The sequence below is a fragment of the Callithrix jacchus genome, chromosome 11, assembly GCF_049354715.1.
Source record: "Callithrix jacchus isolate 240 chromosome 11, calJac240_pri, whole genome shotgun sequence".
NCBI classification, from domain to species: Eukaryota; Metazoa; Chordata; class Mammalia; order Primates; family Cebidae; genus Callithrix; species Callithrix jacchus.
Window position 1 is genome coordinate 47,108,904 of NC_133512.1, and position 14,503 is coordinate 47,123,406.

Genomic DNA, 14,503 nt, shown 5'->3' on the forward strand with positions numbered 1-14,503 from the left:
GACAATTACTGGTTCAACCTTTTTTTTTTGGAATTTGTTTTTATACAGTGTACTATATATATATATATATATATATATTTTTTTTTTTTTTTAATGGGACATCTTGTGCATGTGGCAACTTCAGGCTATATCCCTAGTCCTCACATTATACATTTACTCCTTTGCTGTCAGGGATGCGTTGGTGGAAAAGTCTGAGAAGCACTGAACTAAATGCTTATAGGCATTCATCTGCTTAGGTGAATTTCTATGTCACCAGGCCTGAAATTACACTTTTCAACAGCAGTTACCTTATATCTATATAAATTTTATTGCCCTTAATAGTGATCATGTAAACACTTTTTTCCTTAACTTACGAGTAAGTTAATTTTGTCACTAGAGCTAAGTGTACTATAATTATATATAAAGTGTACTATATTTATATATAAGTGTACTATAATTATATATAAAGTGTACTATAATTACAGTCGCTGAGATACTCCTACAGTGCCGCTCAAAAGAGCACCATACAAAAGACTCATGCCTTGAATACAGTTTCGTAACTTGAATAAAATAAATGTACTTTATTTAAATGGCATGCATCACTTCTGGGGCCGTCTGGTGCATCTGTTGGCAGTCCTAATTATTACAAAGTCTAAAAGTTCTCTGTAGAGTCCTGTAGAACTTGACAATGATGTACTCTTGTCTTCACTGCCAGAGAAAGCACTTTTGTATTTAACACTACTTCTAAAAGCCTTGATGGAGATCTAAATTATATTTAGATAGAACTGAGCATTGTTAAATAAATTCCTGTTACAGTAGTCAGGCATATTTCCATGCTGCTGTGTGTCTGTGATTTGCCTGGCATTTTTGCTGCTTCTCCATCGGACTTCTGTTCTTGTCTTTTAGGTGGAAGACCCACAAATGGCGCAGATGCCAATTAGTCCCTTGGAGCGTGCAACAAGACAGCCCTGGAGCACAGGAAGGCTGTGGGCCTGGGCGACAGGCAAGAGGTGGGAAGCCCCATTCCACAGTTCACTTCTCCAACATCACTAGTTTAACTACTGTTTTGATGTATTTGTCACTTTGACACCATGTTTAGCAAACAGAGCAAAGCAGACATAAATCTGCTATGAGCGACTCCACAAAACATCAGGACATGGAAACTTGTCTTTTTAAATTGTCCCCGTTGTTTTATGGCATTAGCTCATAACTCTGGAATTTTTCTCTCATTTATATCTGAAAGGAAGTCAGGCCAGACTTTCAGTTATGACATAGATGGTACACTGAAGCTTATGGCTTGTTTTTAGATGGAAGTATTCCATAGCACTTTGCTTGCCACCTTAAAAACAGTATGATTTTTACCTCCTTGTCTATATGCATTGTGTATGTGCATATATACTATGTAATAGAATTTATTAACTTTTTCAGAAGTTCTCAGAATGACATTCCTATCATGTTCATGGCTATCCACATTCTGTTCATATTTAGTACTGATTTTTAAATGGCACACTTATTTACTTATCTGCAATCTGCAGCACTAAATAACATGGAATCTTGCAGAAATGGATAATGAAAATGTTTCAAGCTTGTTTACTAGATAGTATAGGGAATGTATAAATCTCAAGCTTTGAAATATGTTGTTTCTTCCAGGCATAACAAATTCGGTCTTTAAAGAGTACACGATTATTTTTACACATATTGGCTCTTAGCATATAGCTCCTGCTGTATACTTAAAATGTAGTTTAACATGTAATTGAATACATACGAAACTGTATTTAATTTATAAAAAACATATTTTATTCTCCCATGTGTAGTTATATATTTCAGGTCAACATAAAAATTTGAACATACAGAACAGAATTCCAGTTTTTGATGATTTTATCTAGGACTTCATTTTCTATACAGTGAAAAAACTACCTTTTTCAGGAAAAAAAAAAAGGTTTTATTTTGTTAAAAAAAATTCCCCTATTTTTATAATCTTCCTTTTAAAAGTCTTCATCTGAAACATAAAACTAAGTTTCCAATAATCTTAAATTCCTAGTTGCAGTAATTTTTAGAATTTTATTTTATTTACATAATTCTCATTATGTATCTCCCACCATCAACTTAGGATAAAATGTAATTGTGACTCCCTTTATAGTTACAGAAGCTATAGGAATGTGGCATTATTAGGTATACAGAACTGAAAGTTGTTCTCAAATTTCAAATCATTCTTTGAGAGACTGACTGATATGAGATCTTCTTGTCCTGCTGATCCCTTCTTAAATCAAGCATAGATTTGCCTACATTTTGGGTTCTATATATCTTTTACATTGCACTTTAGGTTCTGGGGTACATGTGCATAACATGCAGGATTGTTGAATAGGTACATACATGGCAATGTGTTGTCCTGCCTCCATTCCGTTCACCTGTATCTGGCGTTTCTCCCCATGTTATCCCTCCCCAAATCCCTACCCCGTTATCCCTTCCCTAGTCCCCCCAAAGACCCCAGTGTGTGATGCTCACTTCCGTGTGTCTGTGTGTTCTCATTGTTCAACACCCGCTAATGAGTGATACCATGCAGTGCTTGATTTTCTGTTCTTGTGTCAGTTTGCTGAGAATGATGGTTTCCAGATTCATCCATGTCTCGACAAACGACACAAACTCATCATTTTTTTATGGCTGTATAGTATTCCATGGTGGTATATGTGCCATATTTTCCTTGTGCAGTCTATCATTGATGGGCATTTGGGTTGGTTCCAGATCTTTGGTATTGTAAACAGTGCCACAATGAACATACGTGTGTATGTGTTTTTATAATAGAACGATTTATAATCCTTTGGATATATACCCAGTAATGGGATTGCTGGGTCAAATGGAATTTCTATTTCTAGGTCCTTGAAGAATTGCCACACTGTCTTCCACAATGATTGAACTAATTTACACTCTCACAGACAGTGTTAAAGTGTTCCTATTTCTCCACATCCTCTCCAGCATCTGTTGTCTCCAGATTTTTTAATGATTGCCATTGTAACTGGCGTGAAGTGGTAACTCAATGTGGTTTTGATTTGCATTTCTCTAAAGACCAATGACGATGAGCATTTTTTCACATTTGTTGGCCTCATATATGTCTTTTTTGAAAAGTGTCTGTTCATATCCTTCTCCCACTTTTTTTTTTTTTTTTTGAGACGGAGTTTCGCTCGTTTGAGCCACCGCGCCCGGCCCCTTCTCCCACTTTTGAATGGGTTTGATTGTTTTATTTCTTGTAAATCTGTTTAGTTCTTTGTAGTTTTCTGGATATTAGACCTTTGTCAGATGGATAGATTGCAAAATTTTTTCCCATTCTGTTGGTTGCCAGTTCACTCTAATGATTGTTTCTCTTGCTGTACAGAAGCTGTGGAGTTTAATTAGGTCCTACTGGTCTATTTTGGCTTTTCTTGTCAATGCTTTTGATGTTTTAGTCATGAAGTCCTTGCCTATGCCTATGTCCTGAATGGTTTTGCCTAGGTTTTCTTCTAGGGTTTTTATGGTGTTAGGTCTTACATTTAAGTCTTTAATCCATCTGGAGTTAATTTTAGTGTAAGGTGTCAGGAATAGGTCCAATTTAAGCTTCCTGCACATGGCTAGCCAGTTTTCCCAACACCATTTATTAAACAGGGAATCCTTTCCCCATTGCTTCTTTTTGTCAGGTTTGTCAAGGATCACATGGTTTTAGATGTATGGCGTTGCCTCCAAGGCCTTTTTTCTGTTCCATTGGTCTATATCTCTGTTTTGGTACCAGTATCATGCTGTTTTGATTACTGTAGCCTTGTAGTATAGTTTGAAGTCATGTAGCATGATGTCTCCGGCTTTGTTCTTTCTTCTTAGAATTGACTTGGCTATGCAGACTCTCTTTTGGTTCCATATGAAGTTGAAGGTGGCTATTTCCAGTTCTGTAATGAAGGCCATAGATAACTTGATGGGAATAGCATCGAATCTATAAATTACTTTGGGCAGTATGGCCATTTTCACAATATTAATTCCTCCTAACCATGAGCATGGAATGTTTTTCCATCTGTTTCTGTCCTATCTTATTTCCTTGAGCAGTGGTTTGTAGTTCTCTCTGAAGAGATCCTTTATATCATAGGTTAGTTGTATTCCTAGGTATTTTATTCTCTTTGTAGCAATTGTGAATGGCAGTTCGTTCTTGACTTGGCTTTCTTTAGGTCTGTTATTGGTATATAGGAATGCTTGTGATTTTTGCACAATGATTTTGTATCCTGAGACTTTGCTGAAGTTGCTTATCAATTTCAGGAGATTTTGGGCTGAGATAATGGGGTTTTCTAAATATGCAATCACGTCATCTGCAAATAGAGACAATTTGACTTCCTCCTTTCCTGTTTGAATACCCTTTATTTCTTTCTTTCTTTTTTTTTTTTTTTTTTTTTTTTTTGCCTGATTGATCTGGCTAGAACTTCCAATACTATATTGAATAGGAGTGGCAAGAGAGGGCATCCTTGTCTAGTACCAGATTTCAAAGGGAATGCTTCCAGTTTTCGCCCATTCAGTCTGATATTGGCTGTGGGTTTGTTGTAAATAGCTTCTATTATTTTGAGATACGTTCCATTGATACCTAGTTTATTGAGAGTTTTTAGCATAAAGTGCTGTTGAATTTTTTTGAAGACCTTCTGTACATCTATTGAGATAATCATGTGGCTTTTGTCTTTGGTTCTGTTTATGTGGTGGATTATGTTTATACACTTGCGTATGTTGAACCAGCCTTGCATCCCCAGGATGAAGCCTACTTGATCGTGATGGATAAGCTTTTTGATGTGCTGTTGCAGTCGGTTTGCTAGTAGGTTATTGAAGATTTTTGCATCTATGTTCATCATGGATATTGGCCTGAAGTTTTTCTTTCTTGTTGAGTCTCTGCCTGGTTTTGGTATCAGGATGATGTTGGTCTCATAAAATGATTTGGGAAGGATTCCCCCTTTTTGGGTTGTTTGGAATAGTTTCAGAAGTAGTGGTACTGGCTCTTCTTTGTATGTCTGGTAGAATTCAGCTGTGAACCTGTCTGGACCTGGGCTTTTTTGGTTTGTAGGCTATTAATTGCTGCCTCAACTTCAGCCCTTATTATTGGTCTATTCAGGGTTTCGACTTCTTCCTGGTTTAGGCTTGGGAGGGTGCAAGTGTCCAGGAATTGATCCATTTCTTCCAGGTTTACTGGTTTATGTGCCTAGAGTTGTTTGTAATCATCTCTGATGGTAGTTTGTATTTCTGTGGAATCTGTGGTGATATCCTCTTTATCGTTCTTTATTGAATCTCTTTGATTCTTCTCTATTTTTTTAATTAATCTGGCTAATGGTCTGTCTATTTTGTTGATTTTTCAAAATACCAGCTACTGGATTTATTGATTTTTTGAAGGGTTTTTTGTGTCTTTGTATCCTTCAGTTCTGCTCTGATCTTAGTTATTTCTTGTCTTCTGCTAGGTTTTGAGATTTTTTGATCTTGCTCCTCTAGCTCTTTCAATTTTGATGATAGGTTGTCGATTTTAGACCTTCCCTTGCTTCTCGTGGGGGCATTTATTGCTATAATTTTTCCTCTAGACACTGCTTTAAATGTGTCCCAGAGATTCTGGTACGTTGTGTCTTTGTTCTCATTGGTTTCAAAGAACATCTTTATTTCTGCCTTCATTTCATTGTTTATCCAGTCAACATTCAAGAGCCAGTTGTTCATTTTCCATGAAGTTGTATGGTTCAGAGTTAGTTTCTTAATCCTGAGTTCTAATTTGGTTGTACTGTGGTCTGAGATACTGCTTGTTATGATTTCTGTTCCTTTGCATTTGCTGAGGAGTGATGTACTTCCAATTTTGTGGTCAATTTTGAAGTAATTGCAGTGTGGTCCTGAGAAGAATATATATTCTTTGGATCTGGGGTGGAGAGTTCTGTAAATGCCTGTTAGGTTTGCTTGGTCTAGAACTGAGTTCAAGTCCTGGATATCCTTGTTAATGTTCTGTCTCATTGATCTGTCTAATATTGAGAGTGGAATGTTAAAGTCTCCCACTATTATTGTGTGGGAGTCTAAGTCTCTTTGTAGGTCATTAAGAACTTGCTTTATGTATCTGGGTGCTCCTGTATTGGGTGTGCATATATTTAGAATAGTTAGCTCTTCTTGTTACTTTGATCCCTTTAGCATTATGTAATGCCCTTCTTCATCTCCTTTGATCTTTGTTGGTTTAGAGTCTGTTTTATCAGAGACTAGGATTGCAACTCCTGCTCTTCTTTGCTCTCCATTTGCTTGGTAAATCTTTCTCCATCCTTTTATTTTGAGTCTGTGTGTATCCTTGCATGTGAGATGGGTTTCCTCAATACAGCACACCAAAGGGTTTTGACTTTTTATCCAATTTGCCAGTCTGTGTCTTTTGATTGGGGCATTTAGCCCCTTTTACATTTAAGGTTAGTATTGTTATGTGTGAATTTGATCCTGCCATTTTGATGCTAGCTGGTTATTTGGCCCATTAGTTGATGCACTTTCTTTATTGTGTCAATGCTCTTTACCATTTGGTACTTTTTTGGAGTGGCTGGTACTGGTTGTTCCTTTCGATGTTTAGTGCTTCTTTCAGGACCTCTTGTAAGGCAGGCCTGGTGGTGACAAAATCGCTGAGCAATTCCTTGTTCATATAGGATTTTATTTCTCCTTTGCTTATGAACCTTAGTTTGCCTGGATGAGAAATTCTAGATTGAAATTTTTTTTCTTTAAGGATGTTGAATATTGGCCCCCACTCTCTTCTGGCTTGTAGGGTTTCTGCTAAGAGATCCACTGTTAGTCTGATGGGCTTCCCTTTGTGGGTAACCCAACCTTTGTCTCTGGCTGCCCTTAGCATGTTTTTTTTCATTTCCACCCTGATCATTCTGATGGTTATGTGCCTTGGGGTTGCTCTTCTTGAGGAATATCTTTGTGGTGTTCTCTGTATTTCCTGGACTGGAATATTGGCCTGCCTTGCTAGTTTGGGGGTGTTTCTCTTGGATAATATCCTGAAGAGTGTTTTCCAACTTGGATTCATTCTCTCTGTCACATTCAGGTACCCCTATCAAATGTAGATTAGGTCTTTCAACATAATCCCATATTTCTTGCAGGCTTTGTTCATTTCTTTTCACTTGTTTTTTCTCTGTTCTTGCCTTCTCATTTTATTTCATTGAGTTAATCTTCAATCTCTGACATCCTTTCTTCTGCTTAGTCAATTTGGCTATTGAAACTTGTGTATGTTTCACGAAGTTCTCGTGTTGTGTTTTTCAGCTCCATCAATTCATTTATGTTCTTCTCTAAGCTGTTTATTCTCATTAGCATTTCATCAAACCTTTTGTCAAGGTTCTTAGTTTCTTTGCACTGGGTTTAGAACATGGTCTTTTAGCTCAGAGAAGTTTGTTATTACCCACTTTCTGAAGCCCGTTTCTGTCAACTCATCAGACTCATTCTCCATCCAGCCTTGTTCCCTTGCTGGTGAGGAGTTATGATCCCTTGGTGGAGGAGAGGCATTCTGGTTTTGGGGGTTTTCATCATTTTGTGCTGGTTTCTTCACATCTTTGTGGATTTATCTACCTGTGGTCTTTGTAGTTGTTGACCTTCAGATGGGGTCTCTGAGTGGATGTCCTTTTTTTTGATGATGAAGTTATTTCTTTCTGTTTTTTAGTTTTCCTTCTAACAGTCAAGCCCCTCTGCTATAGGACTGCTGGAGGTCCACTCCAGACTCTGCTTGCCTGTGGATCATCTGCAGCAGCTGCAAAACAATAAGGGTTGCTGCCAATTTCTTTTTCTGTTATCTTTTTCCCAGAAGGATACACACTAGATGTCAGCCTGAGCTCTCCTTTATGAGGTACCTCTTTGGATATATGGGCGTCGGGTAGCTGTTTGAGGAGACAGTCTGTCCCTTATAGGAGCTCGAGTGTGGAGCTCTGAGCTCTGTTGCTCTGTTCAGAGCTGCTGGGCAGTTACAGTTAAGTCTGCTGCAGCGGAACTCATAACCACCCTTTTTTCCCAGGTGCTCTATCCTGGGAAGGTGGGGCTTTGTTTATATGTTTGTGACATGGTGCTACCTTTTTTCAGAGATGCCCTGCCCAGCGAGGAGGTAGCCTAGTCACAGTCTGCCAGCAGAGGCATTGCTGAGCAGCCGTGGGATCTGTCCAGCTGCTGTGTGAACTTCCTTGCATTTTTGTTTATAGAGGTACAGATAGAACTGCTTCAATAATGGGGAACTGTTTCTGTAATGGCAGACTGCCTCGGTAATGGTGGATTGCTTCAGTAGTGGTGGGCTGCCTGGATATTGGTGGACTGCCTTGGTAATCAGGGACTGCCTCAGTAATGGTGGACTGCCTCAGTAATGGTGGTTGCCCTTCCCCCACAAAGCTGGACCATCCCGGGTCCAACTGTGCTTGCTGTGAAACTCTCAATCCAGAGTGTTTCAGATTGCTGGTCTTTGGAGGGTAGGGACCTGCTCAGCCAGATCACCTGGCTCCCTGTTTTAGCACCCTTTTTTCAGTTGTATGGGCAACTCTGTCTCCCAGGCGTTCCTGGTGCCCATTGAAACAGCTGCCCACATTTATGTAAATTTTTTTGCAGATACCCACTGCGCCGGCTGAAACAGCTGTGCTGGAGACTCATGGCACTGTTACACCCAGGAATCTCCTGGTCTGTGGGCAGTAAAACTTATTTTTAAATGTGGTGATTGTTCACCCTCAGCATTCTCACTGGGAACTGCACTCCAGAGCTGTTCCTGTTCGGCCATCTTGGATCATCTCCCATTTTGGGTTCTATGTAGAGTTTGTAATGAAAATGAGCATGAGTTTGGGAATCAGGATATAAAAGTTTTAGTCTCAGTTTTTTTGCTAATAAATATAGTGTGTTTTACTCATCCCTTCACCTTTCTGGGTCTCAGTCTATTTAAATTAAAAAAAAAGAAAAGATTTGGCCCAAATAATCTTTTAGTATTCAAATTTTCATAATATATGCACAAACAATACCCAGAGATCAAAATGTGAAATAAAATTAGGTAAAGCAGATGAAAGCTATATTCTTTTCTTTTCTTTTTTGAGATGGAGTTTCTCTCTTGTTACCCAGACTGGAGCGCAATGGCGCAATCTCAGCTCACTGCAACCTCCGCCTCCTGGGTTCAGGCAATTCTCCTGCCTCAGCCTCCTGAGTAGCTGAAATTACAGGCACACGCCACCATGCCCAGCTAATTTTTTGTATTTTTAGTAGAGACGGGGTTTCACCATGTTGACCAGGATGGTCTCGCTCTCTTGACCTCGTGATTCACCCACCTCGGCCTCCCAAAGTGCTGGGATTACAGGCGTGAGCCACTGCGTCTGGCGAAAGCTATATTTTTATAAAACACAACTGGAGGAGGCCGGGCACGGTGGCACATGCCTGTAATCCCAGCACTTTGGGAGGCCGAGGTGGGCGGATCACAAGGTCAGGAGATCGCGACCATCCTGGCCAACATGATGAAACTCCATCTCTACTAAAAAAAAAAAAAAAAAAAAAAAAATAGCTGGGCATGGTAGCGCGTGCCTGTAATCCCAGCTACTCAGGAAGCTGACGCAGGAGAATTGCCTGAACCCAGAAGGCGGAGGTTGCAGTGAGCTGAGATTGCACCACTGCACTCCAGCCTGGTGCCTGGCGACAGAGTGAGACTCTGTCTCAAAACAAAAAACAAAACAAAAAAAGCACACAACTGGAGGAAATACTCAATAGAGTAGAAGCCACACATGTGTGAAAGCAGCTTCAGTTCCAAATTGTTATGTATAAGCTGCACAACCTTGGATGATCCCTTTAAGACTAAGAACAGAAAAGCCTTGTGGCACTTGGAACATGCTGTCTTCATTAAAGGTTAATTTATTCCCTCTTCCCATGCATTCATAACCCAACTGATGGTATGTATATGGGCCTTTTGGGTTTTGACAAGTGGTCTGTACAAAAACTATTCTTTCTGTGATTACCAGGAACCTTTTCATTTCCAAATTGGAAAATTGTTTACTCTTCATCCTGGATGCCCACCGTGTAGTATCAAATACTTGTTACCTACTCTCTCTGAGATAAAAGGGGCTTTAGCGTCATCAGTGCTGCTTTCTCCTATCTTTCTGATTGGTCTTTTTTTGATTTCCTATTACTGGTGTCTCTTTCTCTACCTGTACTTACATAGTGCTTCCTAATCTTGGCATACCTGTCAAACAACTTGCTGTACCTCAGCAATCTTATCTATTTTCAGGGTATCTGGGAAGAGAAAGTTGCGTTATAGCAAGTGATTTCTTCATAAATATATTCATAACAACCCCTTTAACTTCCATATGAAGACAGTCTTTTTCTTTGTTGCCTGAGTAGATGAAAGATTCTTACAGCTTATATTTCTATAGAAACATGAAATGGAGAAAATTAAGAGTGGAAAAATATATTTTCCTTATTGCAAGAAGGCAAAATTTTCTCCCTTTGATGGTCATGGCTGTTTCAGAACTCCATATTATTAAGCTGCCAAATTCTTGCTGTTTTCATTTTTGTCCTTACTTACGTAGTCAGAGACTTAAATAAAAAAAATATGAACTTGTGCTATTTTTTAATGACAAAAATAATTATACATTAAACTTTAAATCAGACGGGAAAGACTGTAGAGAAGCCACTCTCTGTCCCCACTAGTGCATCAGAATTTCTAATTTCAATTGCTTATTCCACGGTTACTACATTCAGAAGACTATAGAAAAAGCTGTAAATGTTAGGAAAGAATGAAGATGTTTAAACAAGAGAGCTTTATTTGTTAGGAAAATTAGATCAGTGTTAATGTCACCCAAAAAATAAGAATTAAAGACTGAAACTTATCAGTTGCAAGGCCAATCATTTGAAGCTAAGGAGCTGAGAAAAGACTTAAAGTGTGTGTTGGAACTTGACCTGTACCATAATATTAGAAGAAGTAGAGAGGATAAAAGAACACAAAATAAGATCAATTCTCTAAGCTAAGTGTTTGAGGTAAGAAAAACAAAAACATTAAATGTGTTCACAAAAAAGTGGGTGAATTGAGGCTCTGCAGATGTGATCTGAAGCCTGGGGTGATTTTGTGGAAGGCTATAAATGGCAAGATCAGTATTTGAGACCTTGTTCAATAAGTGATATGAGCAAGGACCTGATGAAAGCAGTGTTTTATCTGTCAGCGTGCACAGAATAAATTAGAAAGATAAGACACATGGGCCTGAATGCCAGCTAGAATGCTGCTGTAGCAATGCAAGGTTGAAGTCAGAGAAACAACAGTAATAAAAATAGGCAAAAATAAATGGATAGTTGACATACTGTAGAGGGAAATGTTTTGGGGACTTAGTAGCAGATAAGAGAGAAAAATAAAAGAGTCAAAGTTGATCATATGATTCTTTAGCTCCAACATTTATAGTTTAAGAATGGTTATATTGGTGAAAACTCCTGGGTCTTAAAGTAGAGCTAATTTTGGAAAACTTATTTTATACATTTTATATTTGAGGTCATGGTAAGGTTAGCCAAGTTGAAATATCTAGGTATGCACTTGAATGTAGAAATGTAGCTGTAGAGACAGCATGGATGGCAGATGGAAATTAGGATAACACTACCATAGAGTGAATTGCTGAAGTTACAGAAAAAGCTAAGAGCGCTAAAATACAACTTGTATTATATATATGAGTAAAAGCAATTATACCTTACCATTAATAGATTTCTTTTTACTCTAAAAAGTTTGTATTTGTTGAATCTTTAAGCATTTCCTTTAATTTAAAGAATTTATCTTAAATGTTATTGACTTTAAATTATTGTGTCCTTACTTGTACTCTCACTCGAACAATATCATGTAACTAAGATATGAGATAGCTAACTTTACCACTGTGTGATTCTAGAGATAGAAATGTTTATTGCAGGGCTTTTATCAATCTATTTGTCTATGCCAGCAGTCAGCAAACTATCGCCTATGAGCCAAGTCCAGCCCACAGCCTGTTTTTTGTAATTAGTTTTATCGGAACATAGCTACAACCATTTTTCTACATACTGCCTGTGGCTGCTTTCATGATACAAGACAAAATTGAGTAGTTGTGAAAGAGATAATATGGCCTACAGAGCCAAAAATATTTACCGTCTAGTCTCTCTTTTTTTTTTTTTTTTTTTTTTTTTTTGAGACAGAGTTTTGCTCTTATTACCCAGGCTGGAGTGCAATGGCGCGATCTCGGCTCACTGCAACCTCCGCCTCCTGGGTTCAGGCAATTCAGCCTCAGCCTCCTGAGTAGCTGGGATTACAGGTACACGCCACCATGCCCAGCTAATTTTTTGTATTTTTAGTAGAGACGGGGTTTCACCATGTTGACCAGGATGGTCTCGATCTCTTGACCTCGGTTGATCTACCCGCCTCGGCCTCCCAAAGTGCTGGGATTACAGGCGTGAGCCACCACGCCCGGCCCCATCTAGTCTTTTACAGAAAAAAATTGCTGACCCTTGATCTAAACCCAAAAGCCATGTAACCAATGATATGGTCACAATTTCTAATACTACTGAATATTATTAGATAAATTATTAATTATTAATGAATAGTCATTACCCAGTAGGCTCAGAAAAATCCCTGGAATTTATCTTGTCACTTGGGAAGAAGTATACACATTCTATTCCTATACAAATTCAATTTAGCAATAAAGGAACTATTTTACAGTTATGCAAGTAGCAGACTTTAAAGACTGGAACAATGGTAAAATAACTGTCTTGCATGCTCTGCTCATGTACCCCAAAACCTAAAATTCAATAAAAAATTAAAAAAAAAATATCTGCCTTTAAGGATGAAATTGTGGCATTCTTGTTAGGGGGTGGTTAGGAATAAAATGTTGGCTCTAAGAACTTTAGTAGTAAAACTAAAAATTAAAAAGGAGCTAAATGTGAAATCAGAAAATGCATGGGCTATGGAAGATAGGAGAGAAAAACAGTCCAGACCTCAAAATTCCTTTGATTAGAACACGATAAATCATACTCAGAAGTTGAACATTCAGTTAATTTACTAAGTACACACAGAACGGAGAGAACGTGTGTCTCTCATATAACATGTGCCATTCAGCACAACATTTAAAAGGTCACCTATTATGATTCAGTTCTTCTCCAATGTCTGTAACCTTCCACATTAATAGAAACATATAACACAAATAACAAAATGCTTTCTAGGCCTACACCTACTTTTAACAACCTGTTAACAATAAAATAAAGTGGACCTTAGAGATAGATTTTTATTTTTATTATTAATACTATTAATAGCATAATTGTTCCAATTGGAGGAACTAGCTGTCATGACATATTTCAAAAGATTTGGGAAGCTATTATGTTCCCGAGTCTCTTTAAAAATTATAAACTGTATCAATCCTAGAGCATCTGGGGAAAGAAAAAAATGTAAACTGTAACTACTTATAATCTCAGCACTGACATTCACTGTAAAGCAAAATTGTTGGAATTATCCTTACCCAGAAATGAGTCATATGAAGAATATATGTAGAGTTTCTTCTAATCAAGTAAATGCAGTCTTGATAAAAATCTGTATTTTATATATGTCAAAACTATATGAAAAGATTTTCTGATATATTAGAACACAAACTGCTTTAAAAGAAAATTTATACACTCCCAATGTGTTTATTTATGACCCAATTCCTTTACACTGAAAGGAAAAGTGACATAATGTTGAAGCAGGATTTCATATCAATTATTGCCAGAATCACCAGTAATTTTTGCCCAGTGTTCTCTAAATTGGATTAGCTACTCTGCTACATACTGGGCATTTTATTTAAGTTCATCAAGTATTTCTGTGGAAACATTAGATATCTTTTATAAAACAAACGCTTAAGAGGTTGTGGTGATAGTTTCATCAGGTTTCTTGGGCTTCTATAACAAAACACTGGAGATCAAGTAGCTTAAACAGAAATTTATTTCTCGCAGTTCTGGTGCATGTGAAGGTCAAGGTGCCAGCCAAGTCAGTTCCAGGCGAAGCCTATTTCCTGACTTGCAGACAACCGTTTTCTCACTGTGCCTTACGTGGAGGAGAAGGAACAAGGCAGAGTGAGAAAGCAAGGGGAAAGCATGAGAGAGAAAGAGAGAGAGAGAGAGTGCTCTCTGGTCTTATCTGAGAAGAGCACTAATGCCATCATGAGAACTGCACATTCACGACCTCATCTAAACCTAATTACCTCCCAAAGACCACAGCCTCAAATAGCACCATCACATTGGTGACTTCAACATGTGAATTTGTGGGAGAAACAACTCAGTATATAGCAATAGTGCAGGATCTGTGCTTTTGAATAAAATTTATATCATCTTAGTCTACAGAGCTGTACATTTGTTAATATGCTCTTTCAGAAAGCTATGAAAACAGGTAACTCAGGTGTCTAAAAACCAATCCAAACTTTGTGACTATAATTCATTATCTCATAAAGTAAATATTTATTGAAGCATGCTACATATTTCACATTGCCTTCACGGTACTAGGACCAGCCTCTTGAGATATTAAAAATGTATAATAAGGCCAGCCGCCGTGGCTCACACC

At 38.0% G+C, this 14,503-nt stretch overlaps 1 protein-coding gene across 1 annotated transcript in view; it reads left to right on the forward strand.

Annotated features, from left to right (window-relative positions):
* Positions 1–14,503, forward strand: part of THSD7A (thrombospondin type 1 domain containing 7A) — a 518,919-nt gene that overhangs the window by 403,972 nt on the left and 100,444 nt on the right. The window contains exon 11 of the mRNA XM_009002347.5: positions 886–989. Coding sequence (XP_009000595.1) covers positions 886–989 — 104 coding nt within the window. The remainder of the gene's footprint in view (positions 1–885; positions 990–14,503) is intronic.